We start from the raw sequence: 21,784 nt of genomic DNA, 5'->3' as shown, positions 1-21,784 counted from the left end.
CTAACACTCACATTATTTCTATTTATTGGAATGTGTGCAAAGGATTGTGGGTAATGAAAGAAAGTGAATGATACATTTTATGAATCAATCAAAATGAAGGCCACAAAATGAACGAAGGCTACTCCTCCAAACTGACAGAGGACTGATTTATTTCAAACATCCTTTCTTCATATTACTACATAATTATTAATTTAGATTATTATCAACCTATATGTCATTATTTTACAAATAATAATTGTACATACAAAGTACTATGTATTTATTACATTGTCAAAAGTCAAAATACTCAGACCGTCTCGGAAATTATGCTGAGTTGAACATTTTAGTACTAATAATTTAGTGGAAATACAATAAACGGTTCTGAGACAAATACAGTGCTTTCTTGAAATCAATTTGACATCAAGTATTAGTCGAGATTTGATCAAGATGCTGTAACATCATTTTTAATTCAGTTTTAAAGTCAAATTGTTCCAGTGGTATTTGGGTGCAAATAGGATGTTAATCCCACACTGAAATATGTTTGATGTTCAAAATACCTCAAATCAACATCTGATTTGCATATTTGACCTGTTTTGTTTTTAGACATGTCAATTTGATTTGAACCAGACCCACTGGTTGTGTCTGGAATAACATATACATCGGGTTTACTAGTATTCATCAACTGCACTCATTATCTTTGCCTGTTTAAAATGTACTGTGTAACATATTAATCATTTGGCTCATGCTACACTGTAAGAAGATGTGTGCTCAGAATACAGTTCTAGCATTACTTCTATTTCTGTAGGTGTTCAAGAGAAATACTTTAAACAGAAAGTTCATTCCAAATGCTGCATCATCAGACAATACCAAAGTCACTAAAAGACTATCCACAAAACACTCATTGGTGTGTCTCATTCTGAATGAAGAGTCAGATGAAGAACTCGTCTTGTGTCTCTGCTAGGACACTCTTCACGCTCTCGTCAGGCTCATCCAGACCGTGTCTCAGCAGAGCAGACGCTCCTACAGCGGCCTGCAGCTTCACAGCACAACCTGTGTCCACATCCGTCTCCGGCTCCTCCTCTTCCAGCCGGAGGCGTGACAGGGAGGTTTCGGAGGTGAGCGCTGGCTCGTACCAGTTGACAGACAGGCCTGCGGGGCTGCTGCGCAGGGACGAGTAACAGGAGGACCCCGGAGGAGAGCTGCGGGTGTTGTCTGAGCCGGCGCTCTCTCTGCCTGACCCCACGCCGCGGGGACAGCGGTCCTCGGCCTGCTCCTTCAGATGGGACGTCCTCCTGCAGGGAGCGGTGGAAGGGGGTCTGGCAGCTCCACAGCTCCTCAGCAGCATCCTGGGACAGCTCAGAGGAAACGCAGACCTCAGGAAGCCTTGGGCTTGTGCTGGAGCTTTAACCTGTAAAGACCAGACTTATCAGTTCAACAGTCATTTAGAAAACTGCAGTTATCCCTCATAAATCTGTGTGGTGTTTGAGCATTCTGGGTCCATTTGGACCCGATTAATCATTATTTTATCAAACATTTTCAACTAAAACTATATTGTATCTGATAAGGAACATCATTAATAAGTTTGAATGCTACCATTTTATTACTGCATTATTCAACCTGAATTTGTAGCACATGCATTTATGAAAAGTCTATAAAACTGTGTGATTGAAAGGACAAAAACACAGATGTTAAAGAAAAAAAGTCCCCATCAAGACCACCAGTCTCCCTTAGTTTGCAGTGATGATCCGTCACTTTTTCATTATTTTTATTTTTTTAGTTTCAGGTTTTCTTAGATTTATTTGGAAACATAAATGCATGCATAAATAAATAAAATGTAAATAAATATAATGAAATTTAAAATTGCAATTCAGCGAAAGAAATTCAAAATTGTGACAAATGCAGAAAAGGTCATAGTTTGAATTTCTGGTGGAAATGGTCATCCTTTTTTTGTTTTGTTTCTCTTCACTTAAAATATACTGTATAATGGAGACAAATACACATTACGGCCTCCAGCTCATGCTAACGCCTGTAGCCAGTGATGATATTCACTTTACCATCCTCACATTCACACTAGCTCTCATGTTGTAGTTAACAAATAACAATCTGCTCCAATCTCCTGATGAATATTAAAGAGTGTCTGCTGAATGCAGCTGAACTGTTATTAGATGCAGGATCTGTGGAAACATTCTGCGGATCGTTCTCAGATTCCAGCAGTATAAAGTCATGTGGTGGAAAAGATGCGGTCATCTCCTCCAAAAACATGTTCATTCCCACTTGGAGGTCCAACACAGAGACATCAAGGGCCCATCCAGCAGAGCTGTGGTAATGAGATCATTAGATCATAAAGCCTCCATCTCATCATTACAGTGATGTAGCTCCAACATCATAACTGATGCATTTTTGCAATTGTTATTTTTCCTTTTTTTTTATGCAGAGCTGTAAAACACTGTAGAAATAAAGGTGACTTGCCTTATCTAATATGCAAAAGTTCAACCACAAGGAAAACAGAATTTGCTTTAAAAATGGACAGTGGGAGACCACTTTATAGTAAATTCATGGAAAATGGCTTAAAACATTTGAAACACAGCCTATTTATATTTCATAGAAAAACCATATGTTAAAAAGTGTAATAACACAGTCATAATCTGAGGATGTTTTTTCCAGTGTATTCAGAGTTTCTTCTGCTCTTGTGAAGGTAAAGCAAGACTTTTAAAGACCCATTAAAGACAATTTAATCATAAACTCAAACTTTTAATCTATTTCTCAGACTCGTCTCTTCATTTTGCATCTCAAGTAAATGTATGTTGATAAAATGATGTTCAGATATTTATACTGGAAAACGAAACAAATAATCCTAAACTATCCTTTTTTTGCAATTCATTTGCAATTCATGCAACTTTTAATGTTATGGCTTTAAGATGTTCTGCTCCAATTTAAGAGTTTTTTAAGGGCTTAGTTTGTGCAAGGAGTGAAATGAGACTTTTTAAAACCTTTTTAAGACCAAGTAAAGATAATTTAAGAAAACTAAATGGAAGGGGAGACAAATAAATGCATCAAAATGAACTGAGTTTATGATGTTAACATGTATCTGCCATAAGGGAAAGAAAAACTACATTTTAAAGGGACAATAAGTAACTTTTTAGGTATTTTATTATCTAAAATCAATATTTTTATTCATAAATATGCCCTCAATGGTGTACAAATACCTATGCCAATGTTTAAACTAATCCTCGTAAATGAAGAATTTATTATCTTTATATACATGGGACGGGTAGGTCGACGGAGGCTTCCATGTAGTTCCGCCATCTTGCAAAACTATAATAGCAGAGAGGGACAAAAAGTACTAAGCCAACGTGTTTCCACAACGCGTTTTCGGTCAGAGCCAGAAACGCAAGTGCAGAGCAGTGAGAGGCGCTTGAAACTGCACCGGCTAGTTTAAAAGTCTGGATTGCATTCTTATTATGGACCATACATATGCCGCGCCACAGGAGAAGAAAACATCGTCGCCAAAACAGTCAAAAATAGAACGTAAAAGGAAACGTGACCGTAGATTACAGAAAACAAGAGTTAATGTCGGGGAAGCTTTTTCTAGGTGGAAAGAGCTAATGCTTGATAAAGATTTCAAAAGAGACGCTGAAGTGGCCAGTTTTCTTCTCGACAGGTAAGTCAGTGTTACAATCTATATTACAATATTTTTTTTTATATCTAACAATGCATATAATTCAGAAAATATAACGAATAAATTAGACATAACTACTAATTACAATATTTCATGTTTTCCACAGTCAGTAATTCATACTGTAACATTCGTTTGTTTATGGTCATGTTGCAGTTTGTTTGAAATAACACACCTGTTCACCTGAAGGAAAACTCGACGAAGTGCTATTAGAAGACATCCCGTCAAAGCTTTTTGGTACATATCGCCTACCGTAGATGCAACGCGCATTTGAAAAAGCGAGGCGCTGGAGAGCAAAATTAGTTTGAATGCAAAATACAATTTCACCACTAGATGGGAGTAATTCCTACTTAGTGTCCCTTTAAAAGAGAAAATACGTTTATTTCTCGGACTCCAGATATTTCTTTTTGTTTAAAGCATAAACTCCATTATGTTCATTTCTGCCTGAAAACAAAACGTCATTATCTTTATTTTGCATTTCAAGTAAATGTTTCTAGATTTAAGGATGTTTAGATATTCGAACTGGAAAATAAGTGAAATAATGAGGAAGAATTTTTTTTTTTTTTTTTGGTAATGCATGCAACATTTGATGCCTGATTTTAGACTTTCTGCTCGTATACGGGCTTCATTTGTGGAAGGGTGAAATTGACACTTTAAAGACACTTTTTAAGAAATTCATCAAAATGAAGTGAGCTTATGAATAAAACAAGAACAAACGTCTGTGAGTAAGGTCTGAAAAATGACAAAAACACTGAGGAAGATTCCATTTGTGCAGTGCATGCAACATTTAATGCAATGACTCTACAAAGACCATCTGCTCTGATTTGAGACCCTTTTAAGGCCTACGTTTGTGAAAAATGTGAATTAAGACTTTTTAAGACCTGCAGAAACCCTACTATGACTGTACACTGAAAGTGCACACAGAAACCAGAGCATGTTTGCAGTGACCTACCTGGAAGAGGATCTTGTTGCGGTCCAGGTCTTCGGTGTGCCATCGGCTGGCGCTGATGGGCGAGCAGGTGTTGGGCAGTAAGGGCACGAGCTGTCCGATCTCCCCCACCCTGAACTGCAGCACGGTGGAGGAACACGGCTCCGGCCGCACCCCGGGCGAGAGCTGCTTGATGGCCAGCTGCAGACTGAACCCTGCTTCTGTGAGCAGCGTGAACCAGCAGAAGCCCGTCTTCTGCTCCTCCACCCTCCTCTGCAGCACCGTCTCATATAAACGCACCGTGTCCTCGAAGTTATCATAGGAGCTGTGTAAAGTCACCCGCACCACCTCCCCTCCGTAGTGCACCGGCCGGACGCCCCACACCGGCATCCCCACACCCAGGCTGTAGAAGTCCCGGCTGGGCAGGAGATAAGGCCTCAGTAGGGCGCTGGACGGGACACTAGGGTGACCCCTGGGCTCTCCAGCACCGCAGCTCTCCGTATGGTGATACTGCCACGGCGGACGCTGCAGGAAGTCCAGCACTCGGAGAATACGCTCCTCTCCGTAGCACTCGTGTAGGAATATGGTGACGGCGTGTGAGGGGTGTCCGGCCGCGGGCCGCTGGGCGTGTACAGGACAGGCCCGCTCGGACACGTGGAAGAGGCGTAGGCCGGGACGGACCCGTTTGAGCAGGCGGTCCAGAGTGTGCTGGAGGAGCAGAGACGCACCGGGGTCGGTCAGCAGGTGCACCGTCAGCACAGGCTCCTGACCCGGGACGCATGAGAGGTCCGCTGGACAAACGACAGAGGAACCGACACACACAGAGCAGTGAGGACCAATCAAAGCACAAGCCTGGCTGTTGATGTGATGGTAAATGACGAAATGAAAGTGGACTTACTGCTGCTGCAGGACATTTTACTGCAGTCAGATCTAAAGAAAAGATGAGTTTAATGCTGTTCATATGATATCCATCCACCAGCAAATAACAAATCAGTTCTTTATAAATAATAAAGCGAGAGAGGTATTGGATTTCAAATGAGGTGAATCTTTTTTTTATATTCAAGAATATATGTGATGGACGTCTCTGACTAGAATGTTCTGAATAGTAATACAGATTGAGCTGTATGGTGTTTTTCTATTTTCTTTTTTTGCACAAGACACCATCCATTCAAAAAGTTATATTTATTTGTATTTTTCATGGACAAATAAAATCACACTCAATGCTAAGCTTAATTGTGAACAATTTATAAATGAAGTAAAAAATATGGCACTACTTTTGATAATATACATATATATATATATATATATATATATATATATATATATATATATATATATATAAGATGCACTGTTATATATATATATATATATATATATATATATATATATATATATATAAGGCATATTACATGTAAGTAAAATGCTTTAATGTTTCAGATAACTTCTGTGAAAAAAAATGTCAAAATGAAATAATGTTCCATCATCATTCATAATAACATTTCTGTAAACTATGTATGTATAAATGAAACAAAACTTATTCTGATCTGTCACAATAGATAAAAGGCAGCGATCATCATACTAAATTCCATTGTATTTAAAATGATTGAATAAACTTATTGCTGATAAATAGGTAAAACATTGGTTTGAATGATGTTGGCAAATATGGTAAATATTTCAATTTTTTTTTTTTTTGGTATAAAAACATCCACATATTTATCAGCAGAAGAAAGACATATTCTACAAACAAAAGTGCTATTGTAAGTAACCAAACATCCTGCAATTATGGTTGCATTTTCATGAATGTCCCTAAACAAAGTTTAATTCATGGCCGTTGAACACTTGGTAGGTCGCGTGCATACACATGGATAATAAATAGTTGCCTGATTTAGATTACCTTCATCCACATTCATCGGCGCGCATTTGAAGATCAAACGCTGTTTGTAATGTTACAGTGTGTCGTTTGTTGCTTACGTCATACAGCGCTCGGCTCTGTCCGTTACTGTGTCGCTCCTCGCTTAGAGACGCAAACAAAAGTGAGCTGTTGTTTAGTTTTCTCATCCTCAGTCCTGCTGCTCGTGAAGCGACGCGGTTCTCGGAGCATATCTGCTGCTAACTGCGTGCGAAAACCGCCTCAGACACGCGTAAAGATCTCTGCTTTGTCTCGCCTTGTGAAACCCGTTTGTGTTCGCAGGAGTCGAGTTCACGGTGACGTCACTTCAGCCTGTATAATTCATGATGACGATCAGAGGCACCCTGATAACTGAAAAGTGAAATATCAATGGGAAGAGCTTTCGGAGAACAGCTGGGGGAAGGGCTTTCTGCTCTCTTTGAGAAGAGGCCTGGACCCCAGCAGATGGCTGTCACCGGACCTGTGTGGGACACACACTTTAAACGAGCATCTTCTCAAGTGTGCACTCCTGAACAATGGAGATTTGGAATGTATGAAAACTGAGGAATGTATCCTTCGATTAACCAATAAATCATACATAAAATAATTTTGTATCAAAACAAAGCACAATCCTTTCTAACTAGTGTTTTTCTGTCATTTTTTAAAGGACCGATCTTCATGCTACACTACACAATGGCATCTAGAAATGTCACCCTTGTGCAACTTTAGGGACATTTTTGTCTTTCAGGCAAAAAAAAAAATTACAATTTATCTAAAATGTAATATTTCAAACTCATTTCCTTCCGTACATTTATTTTACTCTTGGTGCAAAAATATAGATACACAAGACTTTACAGACAAAATGTGGCATTGAAACTCTACAGATTATTTGAACTGTACTGAAACTCTTTTAATCTCTCTGCTATTTAATAATACAATCATTCATTCTTTGTTAATAGGCTTTCATTCTGTCAGCAAAGCTAAAACATTTTTACTATTTATCAAATAGTATTTTTTATTTTTTTATTAATGCTAAGTATTTAGTCTGTGGAAAAGTGTCCTGACAGAAATAACTGAACAGACAAACTTTTAATAGAAGGTATTTTGGGGATTTTGGTCAGGTTTGGAATAATCTATTCTTGTGCTTCATGAGCTAATGGTAGTTTTTCACATTCAGGAGTCTGAGATATTTTGTGTTACTTAATAAAAAAGAAAAAGAAAAAAAAAAAAGTAATTTGCTCATCCCCTCTCATAATTTTTGTCCCAAACAGATCATAAATATATATTTTTAATTTGTGGCAGAAGCAGGCTTCCATTGACCAGTGCTTGACACAAGAGAACAGATATCACTGGTTGAATACAGTCATTTTTTGTTTTTGTGCACAAAAAGTATTCTCAGAGCTTTGTAAAATTGCAGTTGAACCGCTGATGTCACATAGATTTTTTTACTGCTACCCTTGCTACATTTCTAGACGTTGATCGTGTAAGGACCCTTTCTGTTTATGGGAGAAGAAACCTAAATACATTTCAGCAGCTTCACAGAGGCTCACAGGGAGCCTAATAACCTGCCGTATCTAGATCAGTGTCCAAGGACAAAGCCCTGTTCAGCACTCACTAAAGCGAGAGGAGTCCTAACTACACCCTACGCACTAGTGACATCCATAGCTGCTTGCCTAGACACACCACAAACAAACGGCTGCTGGAGACAAAGAAGAGGATGATGTGTTTTACAGGTGACCCTTTATACTCACGCTTGCACTAGTAGGAACATCATAGACTGTCGCCCACCAACAAGTTCATTGTTGTATTTAGACATTGCTCATAGTGTCCTCTAGAGAGATCCTCCACCGGGAAATCAGAACAAGACTAAAGTCTGACCCAAAACGGCCAATCCTTTTATTGTGTTTTTTCTGTATTTTTCTACATTTAATGATGAAAACAAGGCCCTGTACAGTTCACTTCAGCATCGAGTACAATAACAATTATTTTACAATTTATACACATTGAAATATAATAATGCTGAAAAAACACAAACTGCGCCCCATCCATTTAAACTGCTTTCAGAGAGGACCCTTCAAAATAAAACGCTTTTAAGTCATCTTTTACGATTGGCCATGTTAGACATGAAAAAGAAAGAAAAAACGGGGCAAGGGGACAAAAGACATCCAAACCACCATTTATATGCTGTGTAAGTGTTACTCCATCAGTCTTTAGTAAAAGCATGCTTTGAACCAAACGCTACACTCCTACTCAGACACACATTTGACAAGCTTACAGGTAAAGCACTGATGGCGAATACCTGTACATCCAGATCACTTACACAGATATAAGAGAACAACTCGGAAGGGATTTCATGATATGAATGGGTCGTACTGATATCTAATGCTGGGAAACTGTGTGGCTTACTGTATTTATTCTGTTGTAGGATTGTGAAGACACTCAAAGATAACCTCTCTCACAGAGACCAAGTGTTGAATCTAATCCAGTGGAAAGCCTCATGGGAATCGAAAAGAACAATTTAAAGGTTTCTTCTCAGTTTATTCCCAGTACGAATGACGACAAAGGCAAAAAAATGCATAAAATAAAAATAACATCCCGTGTGAGGTGTGTAACAAAGTCCCAAAACAATGCTCGCTCGCTCGCTCACTCATGCCAGATTTAATAGCGCTCCGTGTTCATGCTACGTATGTGTACACTTTGCGATCTTCTGGTGTTCTTGCCAAGTATTCTCTCTCGATAAGTCCTTCAATACGCTTTTTAATGACCACAGGACTGGGGAGGAACCGTGCCTTCAGCTGCTGTGTCACCTACAGACAGAAACACACAGGATCAAACTGAAGCTCTAGAAACAACGGTTCAAACGATGACATCACACGGTCATTCTCAAATAACAGCTTTTGGATATCTGAAGTATTCCCACAAGAAGTCTCCACACCTCTGCTACTAGAACATTGTGCTGCATCTTCTTTCTGGACTTCATGATTCGGACGATAGCCGCCTCGATCTCGTGTTTCCTGTCATCGTCCACTTTCTGCCGCGTCTCCTTCCTCTCGGGGTCAGATTCTCCCTGCTTGGCTGCGACTGAAGAGACGTGACACACCGGTTACAGAAAAACACTTTCCAAACGATTAACTAGCAGAGCTGCTGAAAAGTAGCACGGGTGTAGCTCTAAACGATGCGTGTATAACGATACTCATTATCCTGAAATACTGTATTTGTGAGGAACACCACAATACAGTCATAATGTGACATTCATAAGGGATGAGCGACATGGATGTAACAATGATCTTGCAATTTCGGTCATTTAACAGTATAGATAAATAATGGAATGTGCCAATAACAATAATTAACAGATGGTTATGAACAATGCTGAATATGAATCCATTGGTTACAAAAACAGTCAATACATTGTCATTTAACACCAAGATTGAAAAAGCCGAAGCTAATTCAGGCTTGAACGCTAGAGGGCACAACACGAACATGAGCAGGACACTACAGGAGCATGTTCAACACTGCAGGAATCAGCACATGCATCGTACGGAGCACAATCACAATTATTAGATATTCTCCTATTGTAATCCAATGCAAAGAGAGTGAGTGGTAAATGTAAAAGCTGTTATCTGAAGCTGTAGAATGATTTTTGTAAGATCATGTGACACTGGAGTGATGGAGCTTTGCCTTCACAATAATAAATATAAATTTAATATACATCAAAATAACAACACTGTTATTTCAAATTGTATTTGTATGGGTTTTCATCCTTGCTGAATCTCTGAGTCTCAGGCTGGCCGTTACCTGTCTGAATCTTGACTCTGTGCAGTCTGGAGGTGAACTGGTCATTGACAGTGAAGACGTGGCCGCTCTCGATCTCTTTAGACTTGGGCTCTTTGGTGAGGACTCGCTGTGTGGGCTTCCCACAGGCCAGAGACTGCAGCGCCCGCACCAGCTCTCTCTCGGGGATATCCGTCTCCTGCTGGATCTCCTGCCAAAACAACAGGGACGTGTGGGAAAATACAGCAATGCCTTTTAATTCCACCTACAGGCTGATGAATGAGCTCTATGAGTGCAGGCCAGGACAACAAGTAACCAGTGCCTACATTCTTACAGGAGTTATTATAGCCATTCAACATTATAGAAAAAACATTATATAAAAGCCGTCACAGTAGGTGCACCTTTATATCCTATTTACTCCTAAAGACTGCATGTCATCACCTAAACAATACAGTTGAGCACCTTCTGAAAGGGTACGGCACGGTGTATAACTGCAAACTGCAACTGATCAACAACTTTAAACTTAAGCAGTCTCTAAATGAACGTTTACATAAACCTGTTCTAATGAAAGTCACGTTTAGCTGTGCCTTGTATATCAAGTGAGTCTGGGGATGTTTCTGAACAGTGCTCACAGTTATTATTCCTCACAGTTTCATTATAAATTTAGGAGTAATAAAAAAAAAAAAGATAGTTTAAAATAAAATTTTAGGACTTTCTAAGGCTTTTCAAGCACTACTTTTGGATTCTTAAAGGCTATAAATCGCATCACATTTCTAAAAAAAATAGTACTTAAAATATACTAATAAAGGTGGTCCAAAACATGTGCAGCACTATTGTTGAATACATTAACAGAGAGCTTCAGCACTGGAACCAGTTAACTAGGTCATTATTATAATATAATCTCACGACTCGTTCGCACTAACACTTTTGAAATAGCCCAAGCTTTGCAAAATGTGTCCTGAGTGCAGTACCTCGAATGTGGATTTCTCTCGGTTGTTGAAAAGCATGAGGATTGTCATCTGGAATGTGGAAACCTGCAGGATGTGCTTCCTGGCGTTAGATCCTGTGACCTGAGCCCCTCCGACCATATCTGAGCCATCCTCCTGAAGAACACACAAAACTATAATCATCACAGCTTCCATTAAGAGACTGCTTCCATTAGTGACTGCTGCTTACTTTTTTGACGGGGCCATAGAAGGTGGCGTTGAGGTCTGCTGACCCCATGTGATGCTGTAATGTGAGCTGCCTGCCGCTGTGCTTCGCCAAATAAAACCTGCAATCAAAGAGTTAAATTAAACTTCCTTTCTTCTAAAGGCAAAGTTCTTGCCAAATGAGTTAAAAACTGAAACAAAGCTATGGTGAAATACAACAATCAACACCTTCTAAAGACCTCGAAGGCATGTCTCGGTGAAGGGGGGATGCTACATTTGGGAGTCGCTGACTGGGTCGGCCAGTATCCCGTCGTTAGCACCCTCACTGTGAGGTCGACACCACCTAAAGACACCTGAGAAGAAAACACCGTTCAATCTCCATCCGCTCGGTCTCACTGTGCAACCGAGGCGTTTATCCATCTGCAGCTCACCCCTGTCGACGTGAGGTGCTGCCGAAACTCATCCATGGTGGTGTTAGAGATGCTCATGTCCCTGAACATGCCTTCCAGTTTAGACGTGAACTGACAGCCACACTCCGTCTGAGGGAAGAGAAACGTCAGGTGAGACACACACACACACACACTGTTAGGACAGCAGCACATCTTACCTTCAGCTTGGAGATCATGTTCTTCTCCGAGTCGTCAGACACGCTCTTGTTGGTGAGGAGTCTTCTGGCCAGGTGCTGCTTGTAGTAGCGCTCAAACACGTCCTTCTCCTGCATGAACCTGAACAACACCATGGCTTTATCCAAGATGGACTCCACCTCCTGCTCCGTCAGCTAAAGTACAGACAACAGAAAAACACTGTGGATTAACCACTGACTTCACATACCTAAAACTGCTATGCACTCATGGACAGAGGTTTTAGAAATGAAGGTTTAGTGTTTAAACTACTGATCTACACTAAACGATCGGATTCAGGATTTAAGACGTGACTAGAGAAACTCACTCCTTTCACTCCTTTCTTCAGCTTGTCGTCGATGAAGAGCGAGAGGTACTCGGGCGAGCGAGAGTTGAGGTTCAAGAAGTACTCGAAGTCTCCTGCGATAGTCTGCTTGAATAAACGGTCGTTGTTAAAGGACTCTTGCAGGAAGCGATCGAAGCGTGACTTCAAATCCAGAAGACCCTAAGAAAGGAAGAGAGGAAGGATATAGAGGTCTTGCGCACATCTCGCGTGTTCTGGGATCGTGTTAGAGATCATCTCTGGTACCTGGATGTAGTCGACGGGGTTCTTGCCTTCTCCTTCCTCAGACACCAGAGCTTTGCCCTGCTCCCTCAGATAGGAGCTCATACACTCACACATGGTCTTCAGGCCATTCGGCACTCTGCTGAACAACTTGTACATACAGGCCAGGTCTGCGCGCACACACACACACACACACACACACACACACACACACACACACACACACACACACGGATATTAATTATCTCTATAATCTCATAACAGCTTCCTAACCACTGATGATCAGTTCATGTTAATCTTCTATTTAACGCTCACTGTGTGTTTCATTCAAGATCATTAAATGTTCCAATTTAGTTTTTCTTTGCTTGTGATAAATCTCAATTCTTTCGACCATTAAGCTGCACAGACACTTCTTTCAAAACTGTGTTACATAGAAGAAACCATGCAAAAACGTCATATTCCCATGATGGTCACGGGGTGAAAGCTTCTGGCTTTGATTTAACAAAACATTTATTGTTAATAATAGTCTACTGGTGTTGAACTTTTAGTCACTCTGAATTTGAATTGCCTTGAGCTTTTGAGTTGACCTGTAAAACGCCAAAAGTTTAAATTTTTTTTTGAGAAATATTTAGCCTTTTTTTTTTCTTATTTTGTATTACTTCTGAACATCAGTGTCAATTCTAGGAAATTGAGATTAATGCATCGTCTGAAAGCTGAATAAATGATCTCTCCATTGATGTGTGGTTTGTTCGGAGGACAATATTTGTCTGAGATACAACTATTAGAAAATCTGGAATCTGAGGGAGCAAACAAATCTAAATATTGAGAAAATCATCTTTAAAGTTGTTCAGATGAAGTTCTTAGCAATGCATATTACTAATCAAAAATTAAGTTTTGATATATCTACGGTAGGGAATGTACAAAATATCTTCACGGAACACAATCTTAATATCCTAATAATTTTTTGTCATAAAGGACAAATAATGATTTTGACTCACACAATGTGTTGTTGTCTATTGCTACAAATACACCCCAGAGACTTCAGACTGCTTTTGTGCTGCAGGGTCAAAATTGGTCATTTTTTAGACAAGTTTGGACAATATTTGTCTTCATATTTCATGCATATTTTCTGCAAAGAGTGAATTTGTTTAACATTAACACTGTTGAACATCATGTGTGCTGCGCTTGGAACAGAACTTTCTTTATCCAGATTATTAATAAAGTTAATGTTACCTGAATCATGTTGCAAGTTAAGTTTGCAATTTGACTAGTTATATTTTTTTCATTAGAATCAAATTCATTATCTTGAATCAGTCAGACTCAGAAATTGTGTAAAATGGTGATAAAACGGACAGCTAACACTATAAGAGTCTTTAGCAGTGATAATAAATGACTGAGATGAGGACAGCGCACCTTCTGTCTTTCCATTCTTGAGCATGTGCACCAGGCCCGAGTTCTCCATCTCTACGATGGTCTTCATGTGTTTGGAGATCAGCTCTCTCTCCACCACCTTCACGATCGGCTCCTCTGTCGTTTTATCCAGACAGTGGATCACTCGCTCGATCTCCTCGTTTATACGTGCCTCCACTTTCTTTATGTACACGCTCGCACTGTTCTCAGCTAAAAACTTCTGACTCTCCATCTGAAAAACATTGATAGAGTTAAAACAAATGAACAGGGTTAAAGCATATTGAGAAGCAAACAGAAAACATCACATTAATGAAGAAATCATGACATATTCAGTCATTATTTACTCCCATTAATGTCATTCTAAACCCAATTGTTTCCAAAATACATTTGAGGCATCAAGTCTGGTCACTTCAACATTCAGTTTAGTTCAACAGTAGTTGATAAGCAGACAGCATGTTTATTCTTTGGGTCAGGTTTCACTTTAAAATGCTAATATACACACTCACTGTGATACCAACTACAGCCCATCTGATAGAGAAATAATAATGCAATAAAATGCAACAAACCTGAAAGAATTCAGCAGACATTTCTAAGAATGGGGCTTCGAAATCCTCTTCATAGACGGACCGTCCTTCCAAGCCCAAAATCATCAGCATCTGACAAGCATTACGAATGGCCCCCCTGAATGAAGACAAGCACTGATTACATATTTCATCTCCCTCATCTCTTTAAATCTGGCATTATTGTGTGCACATTAGCAAAAGTATAGTTTAATTGATTCAAAATAGTGCCTTAATAGTGATTAATCGTGATTAATAACGTACAAAATAAAAGTTTTTGTTTACATAATATATGTGTGTGTACTGTGTAATTACGTATATATAAATACAAAACACATACAGTATCTATTTTGAAAATATTTACATGCCTTTATTTATATTCATATAATTTATATTAGAAATAAATGTATTTTATATAAAAACAAAAAAATTCTGAAATATATACATGTATGTGTTTGTATATATACATATATATATATATATATATATATATATATATATAAAATAAATATACAAAGTACACACACATACATTATGCAAACAAAAACTTATCTTGGATGTGATTAATCGTTTGACAGCACTAATTCAAAATAAAGTGTTTGTGTGGTAACAAAAGGCCATATTATGATGACTCTCACACAGTTTTCTGCATGATCTTAATGTTTGATGCTTGATACTCAGACTAAACACAGACGCCCACCTGTCCACCACCTCTCCTTTCCTCTCACGGGCGATCATGTCCAGTAAGGTCTGCTTCAGATGGTCCCGAATGCAGCCGTAACGCACCACCTGATCTCTGAAGATGATGAGACCCAGATTATAGACGTTCTCCACGTTGTTCTGCTGAACATACACCCGGTCCTGAACAAAGACAGAAGAGGAGAGAGGCAGAGAAGAATGAAGCGAATGCAGAGGATAAAGCTCTTCCAAGCAACATCAATTTGGTTGGAAACCTAATACACAACTATCTAGATTTCTTCCTTTAGCACAGCTTCTGGAGCCATATCTGGGTTCCAGCAGTGTTCACACATTTAAAGGAAACAGTCTGTTCAAATTTAAGGATGCTCCTTAGTAACCTCCATCACCCAAATATCGCAGTACAGCTGTATAACTGTAGGAAAGATTAAAGTTGTTTAAAAAACAGTGGTCAATTATGTATTTAGTAAAGGTTGACCGATGTATCGGTTTTGCCGATTAATCGGCACCGATAATTGATTGCTTGAACAATCTGCAAAAATCCATGCCGATAGTTTCCTGGGTTGTGTCCGTTTCTGGAGCGGCGTTTGTCTTTCTGTGGCTCTAATAAAGTCTGTATGCTTAATTCAGATCGCTCTTTCTGTTTGCTCCGTTTTGTTTTAAACACTGAACTTCAAACTTATCTTTGCCTCATTGTTCATTCTTGAAGTAAACTCATGTCCATTTGGTGAATAAATAAACAGTTTTAGACTGCTGCTGGAGTTGAACGCGATGTGTCCGGTGTGTGTGTGATACCGGTGAGTTCTCCTAGACTCAGCACTAGGGATGGGTACAGAGAACCGGTATTTTTTGGATGGTTAGTAACTGGGTCGATACCAGAGTACCGATAAGCTTCAGGACAAATGATACTGTTATCGATACTTGTGTTGTTTTATCTCTGTGTACTTCAATGTTAACGAAGAATTATAAGATGTTGTCATTTCCCTACACTGAAATATGTGGCCAAAGTTTGCTCGACGTGCGTGTTATCCAGCACATGTGCTGTGTGTGTGTGTGTGTGCAGTCAGTCATCACGACAAGAGTGAAACATTCAAAAGTGTGGGCTCTCGTTACAAATCTAAGTGACACCGGTGTCAGATGCAATATATGCAGTAGTGTAATAGTGAATGAAAGAGGCAACACAATTAATATAATGAAACATTTACTAACAAAAACACAGCATATACCTCAAGCAATGTGCTGTATTATGATTCGTGACTCTAGCTCCGTCTACAACTTGTAAGACACATTCACATCAAATGTCAATTCAGCAGTAGTTAAACTCATGAGACACTGCACTTATTCGATATTTTAACTTTTCTGTTCCTGCGTTCCTCTGAATTATTACTGTTCCGAAACCAGTTCGGGTGGAAAACATACCGGTTAATAACGCTATTTAAAAAAAAAAACAATATTATGCGTCTATAATTTGCCTAATAATAATGTAAAGCGCTTCGTTTTATATGCAGGCATTACAGTTCTTACCGTGCGCTCGCTCGTTGGCTTTGTTGGAAGGAGGACACCGACAGGGAGCTCGGCAGATCATAACACTTGATTTATTAAACATGAAGAGGTGAACATTAGGAATTAGCCACATCTGATCACACAGTGTGCGTCATCTCTCTCTCTCTCTACCTCTCATAATTCTCATAACTCTAATCGCGGGTCTCTGTTCTCGCGATATTACCTTTATATCTTATTTAAAGTTATAGAACATTAATTTTAACCTTAATTTTCACTCCCAACAATAAAAATAATGTAATAATAATAAAGTACAGCGTTTTATTTCCTCAAAAATAAAAAGAAAAAATAGAGATCTAATGTCAGTCAATAGCACGATGAGGTTAGTCATCTTTTCTAGATTTTGGCCAAATGTAGGCTACTAAAAAAAAAAAAAAATCGATCAACACTTTAAAGACATCAAAGTTTTTTAAAGATATTTAAAAATATTTTCTGCATTGTAATAAAATAAATTTAAAAAACAAAATAAAAAACAAGGATGAAAGATTGCGATTTGCTTTACCAAATAATGAAGGCTAAAACGCCTGTAGTCTAAAGCAAAATGTTTACAAACATTATAAAAACAACTATTAGTTTCTCTCGAAAACAAAACAAGTTTATGCAATAAAAACATATCTACATAAAACATCCTCCTTCAAATTGGCTTTCCATGAAATCCATGAAGTGAGCCAACATTTAGATGAGATAACTGCAATGAGAGTCTGCTAAATTTAGATGAATTTCAGGCCTTGGAAAAAATGAGAGATTTCTCAAAATGACTGTTACGCTGCAAAGAAGAAAGTCAGTTTTGAAATAACATGAGAGTGAGAGTATTGTGACATAAGTAGTATTTTTAGGTGAACTACTCCTTAAACGCCCCCAAAATCATTTCCCATTTCCCAAAAGCATTGTTTGTGAGCTATGGTGGTTTGTTCCACTGAACAAATGATTGAACAAGCATCAATAGTTGCTTTTGGGAAACAAGCCTCAGAATGACACAGCAATGCTGTGCTAGCTCTGTAATAAGCAAACACACACGAAGAAGCATCTTCAAGACAAAATCAATCAACATGCAATGAAAGCTCGTCAGGGACCCACCATGTACATCAAGATGTCTCTGATCATCACCATAGCTGTCTGATGGTCATTCCAGGCTTGATTCAGTGTTTGCAGGAAGTTGTTATTCAGGGAGTTTAACACATCTTCTCGCACCTTTAAACAGACAAAAACTGGACATGAGTACAGCATAAACATGTCTTCCTGCTGATTCATATCAGCGAGTAGAAACAACTCTGTGTAATCAGTCAATGAAGCACTCGTCTCACATGAGGTGAACATCACACCTTGAACCCTCTTAAAAGAGCGGATCTCACATCATCAAACCAACACTTCCTGTTACACACCAAGACAAACGAACAGCTGTTAATGAGATTGTGCAGACACATGCTTTCACTATTTTAATCTTTTTTGTCCAGGGACAGTGAATAGCAGAAGACAAATATTGAACCGGCCTATTGTGATTAATTTATAAATCATTTTAAGAAGTGAGTGTCAGAAACAGCTGATACTGACAGTTCAATGGTAATGTTGTGCTGTATGGTTTAAGTTTTCTTAAGCTGTCAAATGCTTGAGATGCAGTATGATACCCGTCTCAGAAAACATGAAACATGTACACAACTGGACTCAATACGAATTCATCTGAAACTATTTCAGGCAAAAAAAACTCTCACAACTGACACTGTAAACTAATTCAGTCCACTACTAGAAAACAGAAAGGCTGAAACTAATAACACAACTCAAACTATTATATTATAACTGATATTTCGCTTCAGATATAATAACCCTCAAATAAATAAAAAATTCAATTGAACATAAGACACTTCATAACTCTGTGTGTCAGATCTGCTCAATTATACTATTAACAGTAAATAAGCTCTTCTCTAGAGTTTCCCTTTTATAACTAACTAACTGACTAACTGTGAACACTGCACAACTTTCTTGAGGTAAATGTAATGTTAATTGACTTACTGTTCACAAGCTGTTTTAATTGTTGAAACTCTGGTTGAGTGATTACTTGAGGCTTGCAGTATCTCAGTAGTGTTCTGTACTCTCAACATTCATTCACATGTATTTAGTGCTTTAACTTTTATTAAAGTGAAAGAGCTGATGCCAGTTGAACTGAAGCAGCTAAAGCCATCCGTCACTCCACATTTAAGAGCTTCAAAACGGCATTTACGGTTTGATTTTCATAAAAAAAACGGTTGAATTTGAAAGCTGAGACGTTGTTTCTTATCAGAATGCTAGATAAAAGGGAAAAACCTGCATTAACAGCACCTTTTTACATTAATGTGTTATTATTGCATTATTATTACCTAAATTCTACAGGTAGTCTGCATGCTGTCTGACACGTTTCCACTGCCTTTTAATTGACAAGACATAATAATCTCTGATCATCAGTTGATTTAAACGAGTTTAGTGCTGATAATTACTTTTATCGGCCAATACATCGGTGCATCAGAAACAAAAGAAGCTGTGAACTTGCGGTCAAAGAGTGAAATTGCATTTTAATTCAGACCAACTTTCTTTTTTCACATTGGTCTAATCAGACAAACTGAACGAGAAAATCTGAGTACTTGTAGTCAGGCTCGCAGGATATGATCCTCTGTGCATGCATGAACTTCAAACAATAGCATCTACCAAACACATAAGAGTACATGCATCGTTTCTCGTGCCAGATCTGGTACTCGGCCAGAAGATCTGCTCCAGGTTAGACACAATCACCCTCGCCGTGGAGAAGAAGCACAGAGACGTCTGGCTCTTACTTTATTAATGAGATGTTCGGTGACCACCTCCCTGAGGCCCGTGTAGAGCTTCTCCCCGTGCTTGTGCAGGACCATGGTGTAGGCGTTCCTGTAGAGCTCCTCGAAGCTCAGCCCACTGTTGTTCTTCCTCTGAATCTCCTGGATGGCATTTTTCAGGAGATCCCAGATGTTGTTGACATACTTCTCATCCATGGTCATCTGAGACGAATCAGAGAGAAGAAGGGAAGCCATCAGGAGAGAAAAGGTGATACATGAAGCTACCTAATGTTTGAGGGTTACCAAATCCAAAGGTTGTGCAATCTTTCACCCTTCCTTTGAAAGACATCGTTCAACCAAAAATTTAAACCCGTCATGATTTACTCACCTTCATGTTGTTCTAAATCATTAAGAATTTAATTCTTCTGTTGAACACAACAGAAGGTATTTGGTAACCAAAATGTTGCTAGTAGCCATTGAGTTTTTTTTTTCTTTCTATAAAAGTCACGAAGGTGAGTAAATTAAGATAAAACTTTACTTTTTGAGTGAACTATCCCTTTAAGGTTGTTCAATCCAAGAATGGCATCTATAATCATAACTGTAACATTATAATGATCATCCCACTTCTAGAAGAGTCCACACAACACAAGGGTAATGACACAGAAAAATGTCAGAATCACTTTAATTTTTACTACTAATGACAGTCAATTAGAATCTATTCTGCTTTAAAGAGCTCATGTGGATGCCAATGTAGTTCTTACTGTTGGTATGAATGTGTGAACGTGATGGCATTTCATAAGATATTATCAGTATCAGACAGTATCAGAACAATGGCATTTATTGTGAAGAAAGAAAGCAGAGTCAAAAAGAAACATTCCACAAAAATGTAAAATAAAAAAAAGTTCAACAGGTCAAAATGCAGATTGGGTTACTGTGTGATTTTGAGCTTATAAGTTGCCCATAGTTAATAAAACTAACAGCAGCTGATGATCCAAGCAAGAAAATGTACAGCATCATTCTGTATTTGTTTGACCATACAGCACTCTGTTTGTTGTTTTATGACACGCATACATGGTTGTTTACCATATCCACAGTCTACTGAGGCAAAGCAAGCTAAACACACAAGTCTTCTTGGCTGAGATGATATAATAAAAGGGAGTCGTCTCAGTTTTGATTATCTTAATAAAGCTCTTCTTCCCATGTGTTCTGGGTAGTCTTGACATAAAGCTGTCAAGTAAAATCATTTGATTCTGGATAAGGGTTGTCTGATGGCAGGAATGATTCATCATTTTCTCAATTTACAAATACCCCATCATCTGACGTCACGGCCATTAACAGTCATGAGTTTACAGCTTAAAGCGGATCTCAATGCATCTGGGGTTTACAGTATATTGACTGTTTAGATCGAGAATACTGTACAGATCCACATAGGACACTATAGCAGCGTAACGTCAATGCGTATGACGTCACACCCGCATCAAACTGTACATGTATGACGCCAAACCTCGTCACAGACAAACCGACCTCCCACAAACAACATTACTAGAACTAATGTTTTGATTAGTGACACACTTACTGTTGATTGAATGAGTTCACCGAGAAAACGTATGCAATAAAACCAGTGTATTTGTGTCACTGCGTAATTAGTTGTGATCATCTGCTGCTGATAAACAGGTTAGCCAGCTAACGTTAGCAGGCTCGCTAACTTGTGTCAGTAGTTATTAGCTTGACATAAAAACAACGCAAGAGCTTGTAACCCAAGACCAGAGTGACGCCTCCCTCATGAAGGTTATTGGACTATTTGTTGGATTTGGGTGAACACAGAGGTCGGTGTGAAGGGATTTGTTCACACAGGCCTGCTCGCTCGGATCCCCGCAGCTCGAGTGGTTGCTCTCGCCGGCTCTGAGCGCTCATACTCACGGGAAAGGCTCGTATCCTCATCTTGGTGTCTTTTTTAGTCCCCCCTTTGCTGAGATTTGACATGTCTGGCTTATTCCCCGCCGTTGTTTCCTTTCACATGAAGGTCTTCTCTAACAAAAGACGGGGAGCAGGTATAAAGATCCCCGCTTGACCTTCTTTATGAGTCTGGCTCCTCGGACTTGTTGACAGGCGCCTCTTCGCTCCGAGAGATGGCGGACGCGCAAATCTCGCAGACTCTCGTCTCACCGTTGAGGAAACTCTCGCGAGATCTCTCACCATGTAC

General features: G+C 39.0%; 2 protein-coding genes across 5 annotated transcripts; both read right to left on the bottom strand.

Annotated features, from left to right (window-relative positions):
- Nucleotides 1-416: 416 nt before the first annotated feature.
- On the bottom strand, nt 417-7,106 carry LOC113115403 (protein FAM124B-like). 4 transcript variants are annotated; one of them, XM_026282939.1, is made up of 4 exons: nt 6,478-7,105; nt 5,482-5,579; nt 4,608-5,374; nt 417-1,387 (listed from the first exon to the last, which is right to left on the bottom strand). In XM_026282939.1, the coding sequence occupies exons 2-4, from the start codon at nt 5,495-5,497 to the stop codon at nt 908-910; spliced, it is 1,263 nt and encodes a 420-aa protein (XP_026138724.1). In that variant the 5' UTR covers nt 5,498-5,579; nt 6,478-7,105; the 3' UTR covers nt 417-907. The 4 variants fall into 4 exon arrangements, with proteins under 4 accessions (XP_026138724.1, XP_026138723.1, XP_026138722.1 ...); XM_026282938.1 differs by having other exon boundaries at nt 5,482-5,513; XM_026282937.1 differs by having other exon boundaries at nt 5,482-5,513; nt 6,555-7,105.
- Nucleotides 7,107-8,338: 1,232 nt separating this feature from the next.
- LOC113115400 (cullin-3) lies at nt 8,339-21,738 on the bottom strand. The gene is made up of 16 exons (XM_026282935.1): nt 21,502-21,738; nt 19,606-19,803; nt 17,882-17,995; nt 15,249-15,409; nt 14,555-14,669; nt 13,992-14,220; nt 12,603-12,748; nt 12,342-12,518; nt 12,001-12,171; nt 11,825-11,932; nt 11,622-11,746; nt 11,419-11,515; nt 11,214-11,345; nt 10,267-10,453; nt 9,407-9,552; nt 8,339-9,278 (listed from the first exon to the last, which is right to left on the bottom strand). The coding sequence occupies exons 1-16, from the start codon at nt 21,562-21,564 to the stop codon at nt 9,147-9,149; spliced, it is 2,301 nt and encodes a 766-aa protein (XP_026138720.1). The 5' UTR covers nt 21,565-21,738; the 3' UTR covers nt 8,339-9,146.
- Between the last annotated feature and the right edge of the window lie 46 nt (nt 21,739-21,784).

Source organism: Carassius auratus, chromosome 15, assembly GCF_003368295.1.
Source record: "Carassius auratus strain Wakin chromosome 15, ASM336829v1, whole genome shotgun sequence".
In the NCBI taxonomy this organism is placed as follows: Eukaryota; Metazoa; Chordata; class Actinopteri; order Cypriniformes; family Cyprinidae; genus Carassius; species Carassius auratus.
The sequence above is the reverse complement of the archived record's forward strand: the minus strand, read 5'-3'. Positions and strand labels throughout refer to the sequence as shown.

What these genes read in the sequence shown, in the direction of transcription:
- LOC113115403 (XM_026282937.1), bottom strand. An exon ending in TAAAATGTCCTGCAGCAGCA is followed by an intron (nt 5,375 to 5,481) that starts GTAAGTCCACTT and finishes TCGTTTGTCCAG; the next exon opens with CGGACCTCTCATGCGTCCCG. An exon ending in GCAACAAGATCCTCTTCCAG is followed by an intron (nt 1,388 to 4,607) that starts GTAGGTCACTGC and finishes TGGTCTTTACAG; the next exon opens with GTTAAAGCTCCAGCACAAGC.
- LOC113115400 (XM_026282935.1), bottom strand. Translation starts at nt 21,564, where the DNA reads ATGTCAAATCTCAGCAAAGGGGGGACTAAAAAAGACACCAAGATGAGG. An exon ending in GAGAGAAATCCACATTCGAG is followed by an intron (nt 10,454 to 11,213) that starts GTACTGCACTCA and finishes TTGTTTTGGCAG; the next exon opens with GAGATCCAGCAGGAGACGGA. An exon ending in CAGAGTCAAGATTCAGACAG is followed by an intron (nt 9,553 to 10,266) that starts GTAACGGCCAGC and finishes ACGTCTCTTCAG; the next exon opens with TCGCAGCCAAGCAGGGAGAA.